Source organism: Dendrobates tinctorius, unplaced genomic scaffold (genome assembly GCF_039654945.1).
Source record: "Dendrobates tinctorius isolate UK_male_01 unplaced genomic scaffold, ASM3965494v1 ptg000127l, whole genome shotgun sequence".
Taxonomy (NCBI): domain Eukaryota; kingdom Metazoa; phylum Chordata; class Amphibia; order Anura; family Dendrobatidae; genus Dendrobates; species Dendrobates tinctorius.
Genome location: NW_027361795.1, coordinates 1,566,826 through 1,586,815, shown reverse-complemented (window position 1 = coordinate 1,586,815; position 19,990 = coordinate 1,566,826). Strand labels below are relative to the sequence as shown.

General features: G+C 49.6%; 1 protein-coding gene across 1 annotated transcript in view; it reads right to left on the bottom strand.

Moving 5' to 3' along the window:
• The window catches only part of LOC141047469 (uncharacterized), an 85,600-nt gene that overhangs the window by 5,660 nt on the left and 59,950 nt on the right, over positions 1-19,990 (bottom strand). Inside the window, exons 4-5 of the mRNA XM_073542579.1 lie at positions 13,206-13,263; positions 11,836-11,940 (exon numbers count right to left, since the gene is read on the bottom strand). Of these exons, the coding sequence (XP_073398680.1) occupies positions 11,836-11,940; positions 13,206-13,263 (163 nt within the window). The remainder of the gene's footprint in view (positions 1-11,835; positions 11,941-13,205; positions 13,264-19,990) is intronic.

The window sequence follows — 19,990 nt, the reverse complement described above, 5'->3', positions numbered from 1 at the left end:
CAAGAAACTAAATAACAGATACAATATACTCCACCAACAAACCCACATGGTAACATAGCAAAATGAGTTACACATGAATATGTGAAGCTGTGCCACCTAGTGGGGGGACTATCATATTGGACACATCAATATATAGAAAGATAATTGCCGAAGGCATCAAAAAAGATGTACTAGTCCAAAGTATCAAAAATAGTGAACTTTATTAATTAAAATTAATCAAAAACAACACGGGGAAAGATAAATTAAGGAAACACAATTGGTGAAAAATCCATATGTGGTACACAACGCTGCTCTGAATAGGGCACACACACCCTGATAAACAGCTAAACATGGAGAAAATAATAAATATATCTCTAAATCTTCATTATAAAATGATGGGCACAATCATATAGGCAATTATCATAAGTAGATAAATCCGTTAACCCTACAGTGCTTAAAGTGCAAAGTGCGCTATTGTAAACATATTGTTGCATATTCAATTAGAATATAATGCATACATCCAGATAGGGTTACAGAGAAGATCATACTTATAATGTCATAGACATAATAATTAGGACAAAGTTATACCATAACATATAAATTCAGAGTGCACAGCTCCAGGAAAGCGGTCCAGAGAGGAGTGTGTGCCCACCCCGACTTGCACAGAAAATCCAAAGAAAAAAAATACACAAAAATTGAGCTTATTTAAAGTTGGTATACATGCAACATATTAACCAGACAGCTGGGGGCTGGTATTCTCAGGCTAGTAAGGGGCCATGGATATTGGCCCCCCCCAGACTAAAAACAGCAGCCCACAGCCTCCCAGAAAAGGCGCATTTATAAGATGCCTATCCATTACTAATCCTATAGTTATATGGTAAAAAAACACCCAGAATAAAGTCTTTTATTTGAAATAAAACCAAACACACTTTTACCTTTTTATTTAAAAATAACAAACTTAGTTATACTCACCTAATGCCCATTCCAACAAAGACAACGTCTCCTGTAATAAAACAAAAATAAAAAACTGCCATATCCCTCACTTGTCCATCGTTCTATCCCATGCCGTATTCCATGCCTGGAGGATTTTTTCATCTTGGATGGTGCAAAGATGCGACCGTCTCGGCTGAGAACCACTGGTGACTGAACAGCCTCAGTGACTAGTGGTGACATCATTGAGGTTACCACAGGTCACTGAGGCTGCATTCCCAGCTAGGTTGAACTGCGGTGCCCACGGTGAGATCCACGCTAGCACCATGAAAGACTCACTGATAGGGCTGGCTGATCGACCGTTCGGCCATGTCGCTGGGAGACTGAGAAGTGGATCCTGACTTGTCACCTGGAGCGTGGTTTTAGCTTGATAGCTAACAGGAGGCCTTCCACGTCAGTGCAGATACCTTGGGGGGAATCCAACATTAGTCATCCCCCCAAAGCTATTTTTTCCTTTAACAGGAGTCACAGGAACAGGAACATGTTTCATCAGTAATCTGTTCAGTTTCTCGCACAGAGCACACTCTGAACTTCAGGATGTCATTGGATTGTTCTAGTCCAGTCAGCTCCCTGCTCCCACTGAAAAAACACCATGAGGTCTGCAATAGAGTCTATTCAAGAGGCAACAGTGACTTCTTGTGGCCAGAGTCCGATACTATAGCATTGTCTATTCATTACCATCTCACGTCCATAAGATAGTTTTAATTGTGTAATAGCACCCAAATTAAAAGATATGAATGTGTCATTGCTGTAATCGTACTGACCCAAGGCATAAAGCTGCCTTATCAATTTTACCATTCACAGAATGTCATAAAAAACCCTCAAAACAAGTCCTGAATTGCTGGTTTTTGTTCATTCTTCCTCCCCAAAATTAAAATGTTACGCAATAAAAAAAAGTCATGTGCCCGGAAATGGTACCAATAAAAACATCAACTAATTCCGCAAAAAACAAGCCATTATATGACTGTCGGATGAAATATGGAAAAATTATAGCTCTCAAAATATGGTGATGCTTGCAATAAAAAACGTTTTTCAGTGTGTGACAGCAGCCAAATATAAAAAACTGATATAAATATGCTATTGCTGTATTTGCACCGACCCAAAGAATAAAGTCATCTAATCACTTATACCGCATGAAGAGCGGCATAAAAAATAAATAAAACCAATTCTTCATCTGCTGTTGATTTGTTCACTCTGCCTCCCAAAAGATCGCAGTAAGGCTCAGTGCATATTTATCCTGCACTCTATTTTGAGCACTTACATAGGGGTTTTCGTGTGAACATGTGAAAGACCTGATTCAGATGGAAGTTTCCCTGTAATGAGACAGATGGTGGCACTGTCGACGCCGTCTGGCCTATGATCCGGCATTGTCTGTCTTTTTAGGCATGCATAAAAGCACGGTCCGCCACAGTTTTGTGTATTTCTGAAAAGAAGAACACCACTGAGCAGAGGCCAGATGGAGTCCAGAGTAACTCATCTGCCTCATTATAGCGAATGGATCCCTCGGGGGTTTCATCTGAATCATGTCACTTGGAGATTTTGATGGAAACCCTGATGTAACTGCTTAGCGTAGAGCGCCGGATAAATGTGATCCCAAATGTTATGTAAAATGTTCCCAACAAAAGCTGCTAATCAATTCACAAAAAAAGCAAGTACCCACTCAGGTCCATCATCTGATAATGGAAATATAGGGGGCTTCCATGCTCCTGGAAGTACAAAGGGTCTGGAAAAGCAAAATGGCTCCTCACCCCCCCCAATTGAAATTCAGCAAATTCTGAACTCCGAAATCCAAATTCACCCCTTTCTGAGCCCCAGTGTCCCTAAACCAGTGTCCCTAAGAGTGCTGGAAAGGTGTACTTCATCTGCCTGGGAATTGACTGAGCCCCTCAACTGGAGGACGCAGCACCAAGCAGGTATCCGTGTACACAAGAACTGTGAGTAAAGCTTTGGAACTGCACCTCATGGTGTCCCTTGAATTCTTGCCTCAGCACTCACTCAGCACTGCTACATTCACCATCAGCAAATATAACATCTTGCAGAACAACTACTGCCCTGGGACAATAGCTCTGCCTGTAAAGAGCTATTCCAACTCTGCTGCATCACACCATCAGTCCCAGAGGATCTGCACTGCAGCACTGGTCACTTCTGACCAGAAACCACAGGTGGCTTCTCGAACACTTTACTGTAAACTCTTTACTTCCCCTGTAAATATCCCCTTTTATTGGACGCCCAGGGCCACGGACCAGTTCATCGCCGCTGTGACACTGCCCCTTTAAGAAGCGGCCTGTTACTGAGTACCCCACGGCCCTGGCAGGCACTCCATTAACCAAAATTGCACATGCGAGAATAGGACGCTCTAAGAAACAGGGTATGCAATGTATAGGTTAATTAAAAGATATAATGTAAGTTAACTCTTTACCCATATTGCACATTCCCAAATGGCCTCAAGAAAATTATATAGGCATCCTCTTTTGTGATATATATACTTATAGGATGCCTAATTATAATTTTGGAACGCACGCTATGATAACTTCCGGGTGTATAATCCGCATAGACACACTCATATTTCTATATACCAGTCAATAATCAGTAAATTATAATAAATAAACAGCAGTGAGCTTAAGTAATAAACATACTAACACTTCAAGTATAGCAAATGGAACCTGATCGTCATAAAAAGGCGCCTGAAACCTGTGGTCATTGGAAAGTAAAGAGGCCCATGACCGGAAATTCCGGTATTGTCACGCGGGGCTTAGGTCAACTAAGGCAGAAATACCCGGGGCCCCTGTGATGTCCCTTTAACTAGGGGAAACCCTGTCTGACCCTCAACCCAGGGTTTTTGCTGATGGTGCAAATGCCTGAGCCTCCACCCTTTCCTTATCTCCTGCTCAGCCCTAAGCTTAACCCTCCACCCTCCACCCAGTGAGGAGACAAACCACCAAAGCCCCAAACAATAAAGACAGACAGGGAGAACTTAAACTGCACCGCGCCGCATACACACAGGACTATACAGTAATGTGAACAGGGCACAACAAAACACAAATATGGGAAGGCGAGAAGGTAACAATGGATCATACGACACCAGATATGAATCTCTCTCTCTCTCTCCAACACCTCCACTCCAGACCGGAACCACTTGGTATGACACACAAGCTATAATCGGCGACGCCCATAGGCCAGCACGACTATTTAAAGACCGTGGGCGTGACCAAACATCCAACCTGATCTTCAGCTAGATTAACCCCCGATAGCCTGAGAAACTCAAGCCGGCGCCACTGAGGCTATAGTGGACGGAGGTGGAACTACCTCTGCCTGCCGGACGCTGTGGTGTGAATAGCGTCCGACATGACAGTACCCCGTCTTCTACGAGGGACCCCAGGGCCCTCAAGACTCATAGGACCCGGCTTGTCCGGATGACGACGGTGAAAAGAACTGACCAGCTGATCTGCATGTATGTCCGAGGCTGGTACCCAAGACCTCTCCTCCGGACCATACCCCCGCCAGTGTACCAAATACTGAAGAGTACGGCGCACTACTCGAGAGTCCACTACCTTGGAGACCTCAAACTCTAAATCGCCATCCACCATGACTGGAGGTGGCATCGGCGTCGTGTCCACAGAGCCTACCACCTTTTTCAATAAAGCCCTGTGAAACACGTTGTGTATCTTGTATACTGCAGGGAGTTCCAACCGATAAGCAACTGGGTTAATGATGGCAGCAATCTTAAAAGGCCCAATAAACCTTGGACCCAATTTTAAAGATGGAATTTTGAGTTTTATATTTTTAGTCGCTAACCACACCCATTCACCCACACACAGGTCCGGACCTGGCACGCGTCTACTGTCAGCCACCCGTTTGTACCTCGCACTCATGCTCAACAATCGCTGTCTCACCCTCCTCCAGACCGATGATAATTGAGCTCCTAGCTGGTCCTCCTCCGGGACGCCCCCCGAGTCACCCTGACGTAAGGTACAAAATTGAGGATGTTGACCATAAACACAAAAGAACGGAGACTCTCCCGATGACTCTTGACGGTGATTATTTAACGCGAACTCGGCCAGAGGAAGGAAAGTAGACCACTCCTCTTGGTTGTCGGACACAAAGCATCGTAAATACTGCTCCAGATTTTGGTTCATGCGCTCAGTTTGACCATTTGACTGTGGATGAAACGCCGATGAATGTGACAACTTGATCCCCAAACGTGAGCAAAAAGCTTTCCAAAACCTCGCAACAAATTGAGTTCCCCTATCAGATACTATGTCCGACGGAACTCCGTGGAGTCTGACCACCTCCTGCACAAACACCTGAGCCAACGTCTTCGCATTGGGCAAGGAGGGCAATGAGACAAAATGTGCCATCTTTGAAAATCGGTCAACCACCACCAGGATGACCGTGTTCCCCGCCGAGACTGGCAAGTCAGTGATAAAATCCATGGAGATTTCTGTCCATGGCCTATTAGGTACCCCCAGAGGCTGTAGCGTGCCAGCAGGACGGGCTCGGGGCGACTTGGCCCTGGCACACGTGATGCAAGCTGCCACGTACGAGACCACGTCCTGCCGGATTTTGGGCCACCAGAAATGACGCGATACCAGCTCCAAGGTGCCCTTAACCCCTGGATGACCAGCCAGTACTGAGTCATGATGTTCCCTCAACACCTTAAGACGAAGATGAAGGGGTACAAATGATTTGCTGGCGGGAAGTCCTGGCGGTACCTCCTCTTGGGCCTCGGCAATCTCCGCCTCTACCTCAGTCGTGAGAGCCGAAACCACTACACCTTCCTGGAGGATGGGTACCGGCTCTTCCCGAGGTTCTCCCCCCGGAAAACACCTGGACATAGCATCCGCCTTGGTGTTTTTAGCCCCGGGACGGTAAGTCACCAGAAAATTGAAACGTGTAAAAAACAATGCCCAGCGAGCCTGCCTAGGAGACAGACGCTTGGCCGACTCCAGATAGAGCAGGTTCTTATGGTCGGTGATAACTGTGACCTGGTGAGCCGCCCCCTCCAAGAAGTGTCGCCATTCCTCAAAAGCCAATTTGATGGCCAACAACTCCCTGTTGCCGATATCATAATTCCGTTCGGCCGGCGACAGCTTCTTGGAGAAGTAGGCGCATGGATGCATATCGCTCAAAGATGAGCCCTGTGACAGTACTGCCCCCACTCCCACCTCAGACGCATCAACCTCCACCACAAAAGGTTTAGACACGTCCGGTTGCACCAGAATGGGGGCTGAAGCAAAACTGTTCTTCAGACGCTCAAATGCACGTATCGCCACCTCAGACCAGCTAGTCAGATCTGTACCTTTTTTTGTCATGTCCGTGAGCGGTTTGGCTATAGTAGAAAAGTGTTTTATAAATTTCCTATAATAATTAGCAAACCCAAGGAACCGCTGGAGCGCTTTCAGATTATCAGGCCTTTCCCATTGTAGCACCGCTTGCACCTTAGCGGTGTCCATTTTAAACCCTGCGGCGGACACAATATATCCCAAAAAAGGCAACTCCTGAACAAAAAATAAGCATTTTTCCAGCTTAGCATAGAGCTTATTCTCACGGAGCAACTGTAACACCTGCCTGACATGCTCTAAATGAATGTCCCGGTCGCTCGAATAAATGAGGATATCATCCAGGTATACAATCACAAATTTCCCCAGGACATGAGCAAACACGTCATTAATAAAATGTTGGAAAACAGCAGGCGCGGTTGTCAACCCAAATGGCATAACCAGGCTCTCAAAATGACCCTCAGGAGTGTTAAAGGCCGTCTTCCACTCATCCCCCTGATGGGCCCTTATGAGGTTATACGCCCCCCTGAGGTCAAGCTTGGAAAACCACTTTGCCCCGCCACCTGGTTGAACAAATCAGGGATCAAAGGCATCGGGTATGGATCACGGATCGTAATCTGGTTTAACTCCCGGAAATCCAGACACGGCCGTAACCCCCCATCTTTCTTCTTAATGAAGAAAAACCCCGCTGCTACAGGCGAGGACGAAGGCCGGATGTGTCCTATGCTCAGACTCTCCGCGATGTAGTCTTTCAAAGCTTGTCTCTCTGGACCAGAAATGTTAAACATCCTGGCCTTAGGTAATTTGGCCCCGGGTTTTAACTTAATCGCACAGTCATAGGCTCTATGTGGAGGCAGTTCTGAGCAACCCTTCTCAGAGAAAACATCCGCGAAATCCTGCAAAGCCTCCGGAAGGCTGGGCATCACGGCGGACACACATGTGGCCAAGCAATTGTCCTGGCAAAAACCACTCCATTGGACTATGTCCTGAGTTTTCCAATCAATCACCGGGTTGTGCCTGGACAACCATGGAAAACCCAAGACCATTTGTGCTGGGAGATTACGGAGGATCCTACATGTAACCCACTCCGAATGTAGGACCCCAATGTGGAGTTTCACCTCAGCCACAAACTCCGTAATCTCCCCCTGAGGGAGGGGAGCGGCATTAATGGTAACCACCTGAATAGGATGAGGGAGTTTTTCGATCTTAAACCCGGCAGTGCGTGCAAACTCCTCATCTATGAGATTGGTGGCGGAACCGCTATCCACAAACACTGATATTGGTAGCTCTCTGCCCGCGATAATAACCTTGGCAGGGAGCATACATTGAGATACCATCATGGAGGATATGCATACGCTCAGTTGGGTCTCCTCCATACCCACTGAGCTTAGTAGTTTTCCGCCGGTGTGACCTTCTTCGGTAGCACAGGACAAGCGTTAACATAATGATTCCTTTTACCACAGTAAAAACATGCTCCGGGCTTCGTGAACCCAGGGACGCGACGCTTAACCTGTGACACCCCCGCAACTTGCATAGGCTCAGTGGGCTCACCTGCAACAACCACACTTGCACCCCTGCTTTCCCCCAGGGGTAGCGTCTCCTGTGCCCCCTGACGCAAACGGCGATCAATGCGTATAACCAAACTCATGGCAGACTCCAACGATGCAGGAGTCTCATACATCAGGAGGGCCTGTTTAACTCTTCCTGAAACCCCCTGAATAAACTGACTCCGCAGCGCTGGGTCGTTCCACTGTGTGTCTACTGCCCAACGGCGAAATTCGGAGCAATAGTCTTCCGCCATACGTTCCCCCTGACGGAGGGTGCGGATTTTAGATTCTGCTAGAGCTAATCTGTCGGGATCATCATAAATGAGCCCGAGTGCAGAAAAAACATTATCGACAGAATGAAATGTAGCAGAGTCAGCTGGTAAGGAAAATGCCCATGCTTGGGGGTCCCCACTCAGTAATGATAACACCAGGCCCACCCGCTGAGCCTCATTACCTGAGGAGACCGGGCGCATGCGGAAGTATAACTTGCAGGCCTCCCGAAATATGACAAATTTGCTGCTTTCCCCTGAGAATCGTTCTGGCAGCGGGATCTTCGGCTCTGCACCGACACCTGCCGATGCCGTTTGCACCTTCGCTACTACCAGGCCCTGCTGCTGAACTGCCCCTTTCAACTCGGAGACCTGTAAGGACAGCGCCGCCAACTGGCGGGTTATGGAATCCATGGGATCCATGGACTCCTGAAAAATGTGGGCCGATTATAATGTCATGCGGGGCTTAGGTCAACTAAGGCAGAAATACCCGGGGCCCCTGTGATGTCCCTTTAACTAGGGGAAACCCTGTCTGACCCTCAACCCAGGGTTTTTGCTGATGGTGCAAATACCTGAGCCTCCACCCTTTCCTTATCTCCTGCTCAGCCCTAAGCTTAACCCTCCACCCTCCACCCAGTGAGGAGACAAACCACCAAAGCCCCAAACAATAAAGACAGACAGGGAGAACTTAAACTGCACCGCGCCGCATACACACAGGACTATACAGTAATGTGAACATGGCACAAAAAACACAAATATGGGAAGGCGAGAAGGTAACAATGGATCATATGACACCAGATATGAATCTCTCTCTCTCTCTCCAACACCTCCACTCCAGACCGGAACCACTTGGTATGACACACAAGCTATAATCGGCGACGCCCATAGGCCAGCACGACTATTTAAAGACCGTGGGCGTGACCAAACATCCAACCTGATCTTCAGCTAGATTAACCCCCGATAGCCTGAGAAACTCAAGCCGGCGCCACTGAGGCTATAGTGGACGGAGGTGGAACTACATCTGCCTGCCGGACGCTGTGGTGTGAATAGCGTCCGACATGACAGGTATTTGGAACGCAAACCGGAAGAATGAAGAAATGAAAACAGCGGCGCATATCCGGAGTGTGGAATGCAGTAAATGAGGGTGAATTACATTACAACCACATGTAAAATTATGAATTAAATAAATGCATACAAGTAATGTAGAGCTATTCAACATGCAAAAAAGGGGGGAGGAGTAAAAAGAAAAATTATATATGAAAAATAATCCTATGCAAAGGTGACACAACAAATAGGATTTATGGGTAAGAGTTAATAGGCTTAGTCTGGTGGGAACAGTTTATAAGGAAAAGATTCAAATGAAACAACCATAATTAATTGGGTCATTGAGACCATGAGGTGTCACAGTATTCAGATGGAATATCCGCTTAGCTTCCTTCTGAAATAGCAAACAATCCCAATTGTCCCCTCTCACTGGTCTGGACACACTTTCTCTACTGCCATGAATTTAAGGTTGTTGGATTGAACATTATGATGGTTATTAATGTGATGGGAGACCGAAGTGTCTCTATTGTGTTCAACATCCCCAATGTGTTCACCAATTCTCGGATAGTCTTACCGACATATTTTAAACCGCAAGAGCAAGTGATTGTGACGCTTCGGGGGTTTTGGCAGCGTCCGAGAGTGGACCCTCTGGGTCGCGGAACTGAGGCCCCCGGGGCGAGCGCACCAGGTGGAACCGACCCCTATACAGGGACCGTTTGGGGCAGGCCCGTGGGGGATCAGGCACCGCGACAGCTGAAACCAAGAGGAGCAGCTCAAAGGACCGGAGTGACCACCGGCAGGACTGGGAGACCGCACCGAGACCAAGGTGCGAGACGAGGAGACGTACAAAGCAACAGTAACCGAGAAGATAGGGAAGACAGGAGGACAACAGGCTAGGAAACTGGACAGGAAGGGAACCAGACACAGGGAGTGGGTCAGAACTGATGACTAGGAGAAACGGACCAACAGGGCGGTGGGCGGGCAGGGCAACCAGGAGAGGCAGAGACGAAAAGGCTAGGAAGAGTATAAGACAGGAGGAAAACCTATAGGAACCCTATGGGCGGCCAAATCAAAGTATGGACTTCACACAATAACCAGGCGTCATCCCCTTATGGGAGACGCCTGATATATCCCCTGCTGGCAGGTGATTGGCTAACCGCTAATCAGCCGCCACCCACCGCAGGGTTAACCATCACTTCGGCGCGGGCCCGCGGCCTAGTGTGCATGTGAAGGTGGGGAGCTGCCCGGCGGCCAGGAAGAGGAGAAGCACGTGAGCAGGAGGAAGGAGGGAGCGCGCGCGCCGCCGGGTGAGTGAGAGCTGCGGGGGGAGCCGGTGCCCATGGGACGGCGGCGGCCACGCCCGCCGTTGTCACAGTACCCCCCTCCTTACATCTCCCCCTTCTGAAGTCAGCCAAAAACTTTTTCAGAATTTGCGGGGCATTTATATTCTCCCGGGGCTCCCAGGACCTCTCCTCGGGACCAAATCCCTTCCAATCGATAAGAAAGAGGGTCCTTCCTCTGACCTTATTCATGGCCAAAATGTCCTTAACTTCAAAGACGTTATCATCCCCAATTGGCTGAGGGGACGAGATACGAGCAGGACAGAACCGGTTAAGGATGACAGGTTTAAGGAGCGAGACATGGAAGTCGTTAGGAACTCGGAGTGAAGCCGGCAATCTTAATTTGTAAGCAGCATTGTTAATGCGTCCAAGTACCTCAAAAGGCCCAATATAACGGGGACTCAACTTGTATGAGGGAACTTTTAGACGGATGTGTTTAGTCGAAAGCCAGACTTTGTCACCAGGATGCTATGGTGGAAGATCCCTTCGTCTTTTGTCCGCATGTTTTTTCATCCGGGTACAGGACTTCACGAGGGCTTCTTTGGTCTCCTTCCAAATTTGCACGAAGTCAGCGGCGAGAGCATCTGCCGCGGGCACCCCCGAAGACGTGGAGATGGGCAGCGGGATGCCAGGGTTTTGGCCTGAGACCACAAAAAATGGTGACTTGGAGGAGGACTCATTAGGATGATTATTGTGGGCAAATTCCGCCCAAGGGAGGAGCGAGACCCAGTTGTCCTGGTGGGTGTTGGAAAAGTGGCGCAGGAAGGTCTTCAGAACTTGATTGACTCGTTCCACTTGCCCGTTGGTCTGTGGGTGGTAGGCGGAGGAGAAATCCAAAGACGTACCCATGTGCTAAAAGAGAGATCTCCAGAATCGGGAGGTAAATTGAACTCCCCGATCAGACACGATCTGTTGAGGGAGTCCATGCAGCTTGAAGATCTGATGGATAAAGATTTCGGCCAACTTAGGAGCCGAAGACAAGCCGGGTAACGGGATGAAATGGGCCATTTTGGAGAAGCGATCTATTACCACTAGGATAGTAGTGTACCCAGAAGAGGAAGGCAGGTCTGTCACAAAATCCATGGCAATTTGCTGCCAAGGGGCCTCTGAAACAGGTAGCGGATGAAGGAGGCCGGAGGGCAGATCCCTAGGCACCTTGTTCTGTGCACAGGTAGTACAGGATGCTACATAATCCAACACGTCCTGGCGAAGAGAGGGCCACCAATAGTAGCGGGAGAGAAGCAAGCAGGTCTCCTTGGTCCCGACGTGTCCTGCGATTTTGGACGAGTGCCCCCAGCGTAGCACCCCCAGTCTTTTGCCCTGTGGAACGAAGGTCCTGCCTGGTGGTAGGGTAGAGAGGCTCACGGGACACACGGTAATAACTTACCGCAGGCTCGATGATATAAGATGGAACCTCCTCCGTTTCTGGTGTCTGCAACGACCTAGAGAGCGCATCCGCCTTGGCGTTCTTGTTCCCGGGTCGAAAATGGAGCTTAAAATCAAAGCGCGAGAAGTATAGGGACCAACAGGCTTGCCAGGCGTTGAGTCTTTGGGCAGACTGAAGATAGGCTAAGTTTTTGTGGTCAGTGAATATAGTAAAGGGGTGAACTGCCCCCTCAAGCAGGTACCGCCATTCCTCCAGAGCCATCTTTATAGCGAGCAACTCCCGGTCTCCAATAGAGTAGTTGCATTCGGCAAAAAAAAAAAAACCCACAGGGAACCAGATGTCCGGATGAGGCCCACTGGGAAAGTACTGCCCCAGCCCCTGTGGAGGAGGCATCGACCTCAAGAATGAAGGGCCTACTGGCTACAGGGCGATGTAAGATTGGTGCTGAAGAAAAGGAGTGCTTCAGGGCAAGAAAGGCCTCCTCAGCCTCGGGAGGCCAGGTGTTTGATTTGGTTCCTTTTCGGGTCAAGAGCGTGAGGGGCTTAGTCACCGAGGAGAAATGAGGAACGAACTGTCGGTAATAATTCGCAAATCCCAGGAAGCGCTGAATTTCCTTCAAGCCAGCAGGACGAGGCCATTTGAGGACAGCAGAGAGTTTCTCGGGATCCATCTTCAGCCCAGAATCCGTGATGATGTAAAGGAAAGGCAACGAGGTTTGTTCAAACAGGCATTTCTCCAATTTTGCATAGAGCCGGTTCTCCCGAAGACGTTGCAGGACCAGGCGAACGCTTCTTCTATGCGAGGAAAGATCGGGTGAAAAGACGAGAATGTCATCCAAGTATACCACCACGCAGGAGTATAATAAATCCTGAAAAACCTCGTTGACGAATTCCTGGAACACTGCCGGGGAGTTGCAGAGTCCAAACGGCATGACCAAATTTTCATAATGGCCATCCCGAGTATTGAAAGCCGTCTTCCACTCGTTCCCAGCGCGGATTCGGATCAAATTATAGGCTCCTCGTAGGTCCAGTTTGGTAAAGACCCGGGCTCCTCTCAGCCGGTCAAAGAGCTCTGGGATCAGCGGAAGAGGATACCGATTTTTAACGGTAATATTATTCAGGCCTCAATAGTCAATGCATGGCCTGAGGGATCCGTCTTTCTTCCGAACAAAGAAAAAACCCACGCTTGCAGGAGATGAAGATTTCCGAATAAAACCCTTGGCCAAGTTTTCATGTATATACTCTGACATGGCCGAGGTTTCTGCTGGAGACAAAGGGTACGTTCTCCCCCTGGGGGGGTGGCTCCTGGAATCAACTCGATGGGACAGTCAAAGAACCGGTGTGGTGGCAAAGAATCCGCCTCCTTCTTACTGAAGACGTCGGCATACGGGTGATATGGTGCCGGGAGTCCCGGAAGATCGGCTGGTTCCTGTGGCAGATGAGAACGGGCCACTGACAACAGACAGCGTTCCTGGCAATTATGGCCCCAGCGCAAAATCTCCCCAGAGCGCCAATCCAGGACCGGTTCATGCAATCTGAGCCAGGGTAATCCAAGGAGGACAGCGTGGGACAAATTGGGCAGCACGTAGAAAACTATCTTCTCCAGATGAAGAGCTCCCACTTGAAACTCAACTTCGGCAGTAACCATGGTGATGAGCTCAGGAAGTGGTCTGCCATCCACAGACGCAATCGCACGTGGGTTCTCCAAGGTAACCACAGGAATCTGGAACTTGTTAACCTCCTCAAGCCGAATGAAATTGCCAGCCGCACCCGAGTCCACATACGCCTCCACAGATCTACGCTCCCGACCTAGAATAATTAAAGCCGAAATGGTAAGGGGCAGAGAGGAATTAGAGTCACCTAGGGAAGCCTCTCTTACCTGGCCAAGGTGGAGGCGTTTCCCGGTCTCACAGGACAGGTGCGCAAAAAATGATTGGCACCGCCAATAGCTTTGGATCTCCGCTATACCTGGGGGGCTTTCCCTGGCGATGTGGCGGTTGATATGCCGGATCCTGGGGTTGGACAGAGGCAGCCGCCGAGGACTGTAGAGAAAGTAAACAGTCAACGACAGACGCCATGTAATTTAGGATGTGGGACTGGGCGTCGCGCTGCTGCGCGAGCTCCTGCTGGATGCCGGCTAACATGGGAGCGTGCCCTGGATCGGTGGTTTGAAGGGCGGATAGCTGGGTGTCCATGGACTTCATAAAGGACATTATCCGGGTCTGGTTCTCCCGCAGGAAAAGTAACTCTTTTTGCGTAGCGGCCGTGGCTCCAACGGGGTCCAGCGCCTGGTTATACTGTGACGCTTCGGGGGTTTTGGCAGCGTCCGAGAGTGGACCCTCTGGGTCGCGGAACTGAGGCCCCCGGGGCGAGCGCACCAGGTGGAACCGACCCCTATACAGGGACCGTTTGGGGCAGGCCTGTGGGGGATCAGACACCGCGACAGCTGAAACCAAGAGGGGCAGCTCAAAGGACCAGAGTGACCACCGGCAGGACTGGGAGACCGCACCGAGACCAAGGTGCGAGACGAGGAGACGTACAAAGCAACAGTAACCGAGAAGATAGGGAAGACAGGAGGACAACAGGCTAGAAAACTGGACAGGAAGGGAACCAGACACAGGGAGTGGGTCAGAACTGATGACTAGGAGAAACGGACCAGCAGGGCAGTGGGCGGGCAGGGCAACCAGGAGAGGCAGAGACGACAAGGCTAGGAAGAGTATAAGACAGGAGGAAAACCTATAGGAACCCTATGGGCGGCCAAATCAAAGTATGGACTTCACACAATAACCAGTAGCACTAAGGGCGTCATCCCCTTATGAGAGACGCCTGATATATCCCCTGCTGGCAGGTGATTGGCTAACCGCTAATCGACCGCCACCCACCGCAGGGTTAACCATCACGACGGGTGCGCGCCCGCGCCCTAGTGTGCATGTGAAGGCGGGGAGCTGCCCGGCGGCCAGGAAGAGGAGAAGCACGTGAGCAGGAGGAAGGAGGGAGCGCGCGTGCCGCCGGGTGAGTGAGTGCTGCGGGGGGAGCCGGTGCCCGTGGGACGGTGGCGGCCACGGCCGCCGTTGTCACAGTGATCTTATAAATGACGCCCTTAGTGCTACAATTGGTAAAATGATTGATCCAATATCTTTTGCCAGTCACATTACTCACAAAGCTGTTGCCTATATCAATATGTGAACACACTGTACAGTGACCACATCTGTAACAGCCTTTTATGTTACTGTTAAGCCAAGTCTTTGCAATGGGCCTGCTAAAGTGACTGTGTACCAGTCTGTCATTCAAAGACCTTGCTTTTTTGTTTGTGATCTTTGGCTCATCACTGAGGTTAAGAGCCAGAGAGAACCAGCACCGCCCCCCTATGCACACAGCCAGGAAGTATGCAGCAAGCAGGCAGAAGGCAAGAGGCATACAGCATGGAGCCAGTGGCAGACAGAACTCACAGCATGGCCCGGAGTAGTGAGTTAGGCTGGTGGGGGATGGAAGGCCATGCAGTGATGCCGGCAGGGTTGTTACAGTACCCCCTCCTTTACGGCCCCTCTTCTTCAAACCTGCCAGAATGACCTGCCGAAGGAGTATGGGACCACACACAGTCCAGGCCATCACAACATCCTTCTGGTAAAGTGAAGTAGGCATGCAATCAGGAATCACAGAATGCCAAGTCTCTTGGTGCCCGGCGAGGTTAACCTCCACAATGACCTGGGCCTCTTCCTCCAGATTGGTGGAAAGCAGAAATGAGCAAATTTCTGTCTTAGTATCTTCAACAACCGGCCATATGGAAGATGAAGGCATACATTCAGGAAGCATCTTCAGCCCATTACCCTGGAAAAACTAGACCATCTCTTCCAGGTTAGAGGATGAGTAAACCTATGTTTTGGTAACTTCAGCCACTGGCCACATGGAAGCTGAAGGCATACATTCAGGAAGCATCTTCAGCCCATTACCCTGAAAAAATCGGACCACCTCTTCCTGGTTAGAGGATGAGTAAACCTCTGTCTTGGTAACTTCACTCACTGGCCACATGGAAGCTAAAGGCATACATTCAGGAAGCATCTTCAGCCTGTTACCCTGAAAAAAACAGACCACCTCTTCCAGGTTAGAGCATGAGTAAACCTCTGTCTTGGTATCTTCACCCACTGGCCACATAGAAGCTGAAGGCATACACTCAGGATCTATCTTCAGCCCGTTACCCAGAGGAAGACAATCAAGAGGCAGGGATGCTCCTGGGAACAGAACACTGGTATTGTTGGAGCTGTGTAGAGAGCCATGTACAATGTACTCATTGTTTGCATTAATTTTTTGCACTTATATCATTTTTTGCAGGATGCAGTCGGGCCTCTTTTTGTTTGCTTGGTCTATTGGGGCGTCTGTCACTGTGTGTTGCATATTTTAGTGCTGTAGCAGCCCGCCTGATAATACTATGGGCATTTCACACAAAACTCCAAAAATGGGCCGGACAAAAGTATTTGCACCCTCAGCCTAATACTTGGTTGCACAACCTTTAGCCAAAATAACTGCGACCAACCGCTTCCGGTAACCATCAATGAGTTTCTTACAATGCTCTGCTGGAATTTTAGACCATTCTTCTTTGGCAAACTACTCCAGGTCCCTGATATTTGAAGGGTGCCTTCTCCAAAGTGCCATTTTTAGATCTCTCCACAGGTGTTCTATGGGATTCAGGTCTGGACTCATTGCTGGCCACCTTAGAAGTCTCCAGTGCTTTCTCTCAAACCATTTTCTAGTGCTTTTTGAAGTGTGTTTTGGGTTATTGTCCTGCTGGAAGACCCATGACCTCTGAGGTAGACCCAGCTTTCTCACACTGGGCCCTAAATTATGCTGCAAAATTTGTTGGTAGTCTTCTGACTTCATAATGCCATGCACACGGTCAAGCAGTCCAGTGCCAGAGGCAGCAAAGCAACCCCAAAACATCAGGGAACCTCCGCCATGTTTGACTGTAGGGACCGTGTACTTTTCTTTGAATGCCTCTTTTTTCTCCTGTAAACTCTATGTTGATGCTTTTGCCCTAAAAGCTCTACTTTTGTCTCATCTGACCAAAGAACATTCTTCCAAAATGTTTTAGGCTTTTTCAGGTAAGTTTTGGCAAACTCCAGCCTGGCTTTTTTATGTCTCGGGGTAAGAAGTGGAGTCTTCCTGGGTCTCCTACCATACAGTCCCTTTTCATTCAGATGCCGACGGATAGTACGGGTTGACACCGTTGTACCCTCGGACTGCAGGGCAGCTTGAACTTGTTTGGATGTTAGTGGAGGTTCTTTATCCAACATCCGCACAATCTTGCGTTGAAATCTCTTGTCAATTTTTCTTTTCCGTCCACATCTAGGGAGGTTAGCCACAGTGCCATGGGCTTTAAACTTCTTGATGACACTGCGCACGGTAGACACAGGAACATTCAGGTCTTTGGAGATGGACTTGTAGCCTTGAGATTGCTCATGCTTCCTCACAATTTGGTTTCTCAAGTCCTCAGACAGTTCTTTGGTCTTCTTTCTTTTCTCCATGCTCAATGTGGTACACACAAGGACACAGGACAGAGGTTGAGTCAACTTTAATCCATGTCAACTGGCTGCAAGTGTGATTTAGTTATTGCCAACACCTGTTAGGTGCCACAGGTAAGTAACAGGTGCTGTTAATTACACAAATTAGAGAAGCATCACATGATTTTTCGCACAGTGCCAATACTTTTGTCCACCCTCTTTTTTATGTTTGGTGTGGAATTATATCCAATTTGGCTTTAGGACAATTCTTTTTGTGTTTCTTCATTTAAGACAAATTAAATGAAGATAATAATACCAAAGAATTTGTGTTTGCAATCATTTTCAGGAAGAAACTGAGTATTATCTGACAGAATTGCAGGGGTGTCAATACTTTTGGCCATGACTGTATATGTGTGACTGACGTCCTCTGCAATCCCTATCAGGATCAGGAGAACGACCTGAGCACGTGACTCCCGACCTCCAATGGGAGATCGTCTCGTGAGCATGCTCAGAGGAGCGGCAGAGGGACTTAGCCTCAGGAGTAACTTGCTGCGAAGCAGTATGTGAGGCTTTGGACTCCTGCTGTGTAGCCGCAGGAATCCGACGCCTAACGTTACCCCCCCTCCTAGGCCCCCCTCCTGGCAAGATTTTTTGCCACGTACCACCTTATGACCCACAAAGGCGTAGGCCTCAGGCTCGTCCGCAGACCAGCCTGATGCCCCGGCAGATGACTTGAAAAACCGGGACATGTGAATTGGTCTGAGAGAAGGCACGTGGAAGGCGTCGGGAATGGCTAAGTCGCCAGAAGCCGAAGTTTGAGTGGGGCGCCGAAGTGTGTTGGCAGGCGTCTTCATTCTCATTACAGAGATTTGAGTGACATGCGAGGTGCGACCCAAACTGTCGCCGACCTCTATTGCCCGGTCTGCTACCGGCAAGGGACACCGTAACCCAGCCGACCTCTGTTTAGAGGATCTACGTCGAGCACAGGAGGCGCATGCCTGAATATATTTTTTAGTGTCCTGAGCCCTGTGCGGCTACCAATAAGAGCTAGCCAGGAGTTTTGTGGTATGTTTGTAACCAAAGTGACCACCCACTCTGGACGCGTGTGCCCACGCGAGAACCTTGGACCGCAGGTGAGGTGGAACAAAGGTTTTGCTCGGCGGTAGTGGTTCAAGGACGACAGGAGCCATGAACTTCAGATTCCCAGTGAGGGGTGCGGAATGATCCGCGGGCACCTCCACAGAGGCTACTTGAACACTGCCCCCCATGCACCTTCCCACACAGTCCTTGCTCCTACCCAATATACTCCCCGAGGACCACTCAATATGGGGAGAATGGCAACGTAACCAGGGGAGTCCGAGAAGCACCTGGTCAATGCCCTTAGGCATGATGAGCAGGGACAACGTCTCGCGATGAGACTGGGAGATTGAGAACCCCAGGGGTGCTGTCTGGTGGGTAATCTCAGACGGTAAGGTAGATCCGTTAACCAACCTAACGGTCACGGGGTGAGGAAGTGGCACCAGTGGAATGGCGTGCTTTTGGGCAAATGCTGAGGACATAAAGTTTCCCTCTGCCCCAGAGTCCACTGTGACCTCTACCTCCCAGGAGGAAGCCCCGCTATCTAACGTCCCTCGGATACTGGTTTGGAGAACGGTTTCATATTAGGTAGATCTCCACCAACTGCCACCGGAGGTGAACGTTTTTTCGACCGCTGCGGACACCTATTAGCCAGGTGGTCCGACTGTCGACACAGGTAGCAGCAAGTGGGAACCTGTGCCGGATGTGGTTTCGGACCGGTACGGGACATGTCCATGGGTTCAGGAGGTAAAACCTCCAGATCAGGAGGCTCCAGCAATTCGGAGAAGCCAGGAGTCGACCTAAACTTCTGTCTGGATTGAGTACGCTCCAGCCCGCGCTCCGTAAAATGGAGGTCTATACGGGTGGAGATCGCTATCAACTCTTCCAGGCTGATGGGAACCTCCCTGGTGGATAAGACATCTTTGACATGCTCAGCCAGCCCTCTCCAGAACACAGGGATGAGTGCTCTATCAGGCCACTTGAGCTCGGAAGCCAGTGTTCGGAAACGAACGGCATACTGACTGACCGACTGAGTTCCCTGCGTAAGCGCAAGTAACTGGAGAGAGGTATCGTGAGTGACCCGTGCGCCCAAAAAGACCTGCTTTAGAGATGTTAAGAACTGAGCAGCGGTCCGAACTTCTGGGTCACCACGTTCCCACAGTGGCGTGGCCCACTCCAATGCCCTGCCCGACAGAAGGGAAGCGAGGAACCCCACCTTAGCCCGTTCTGTAGGGAAACTTGCAGCCAGTAACTCAAGCTGAATAGAGCACTGGCTCACGAAACCCCTACAAGAGGCGCTATCACCAGAAAATTTATTGGGCAACGGGAGGCGGGTAACTGTCGGCCCAGGCGTGGACGTGGACACACGTGAGACAACCTCTGCGACTGCCTGAGCAGCAGCCTCAGTAAACTTCACAGCGGAGGCAGCACTCTCAACAGTAGCCAACCTGCACCCCTGCTGCTGAATGTATCGCTGAAGCTGCTGCATGTCTGCCATTATTAGCCAGACCCTTGCACTAGTATAATCTTAGGAATGGCAGAACGCACTAAAATAAATAATAAAGTGCGTTCGCCGCTCGGGGT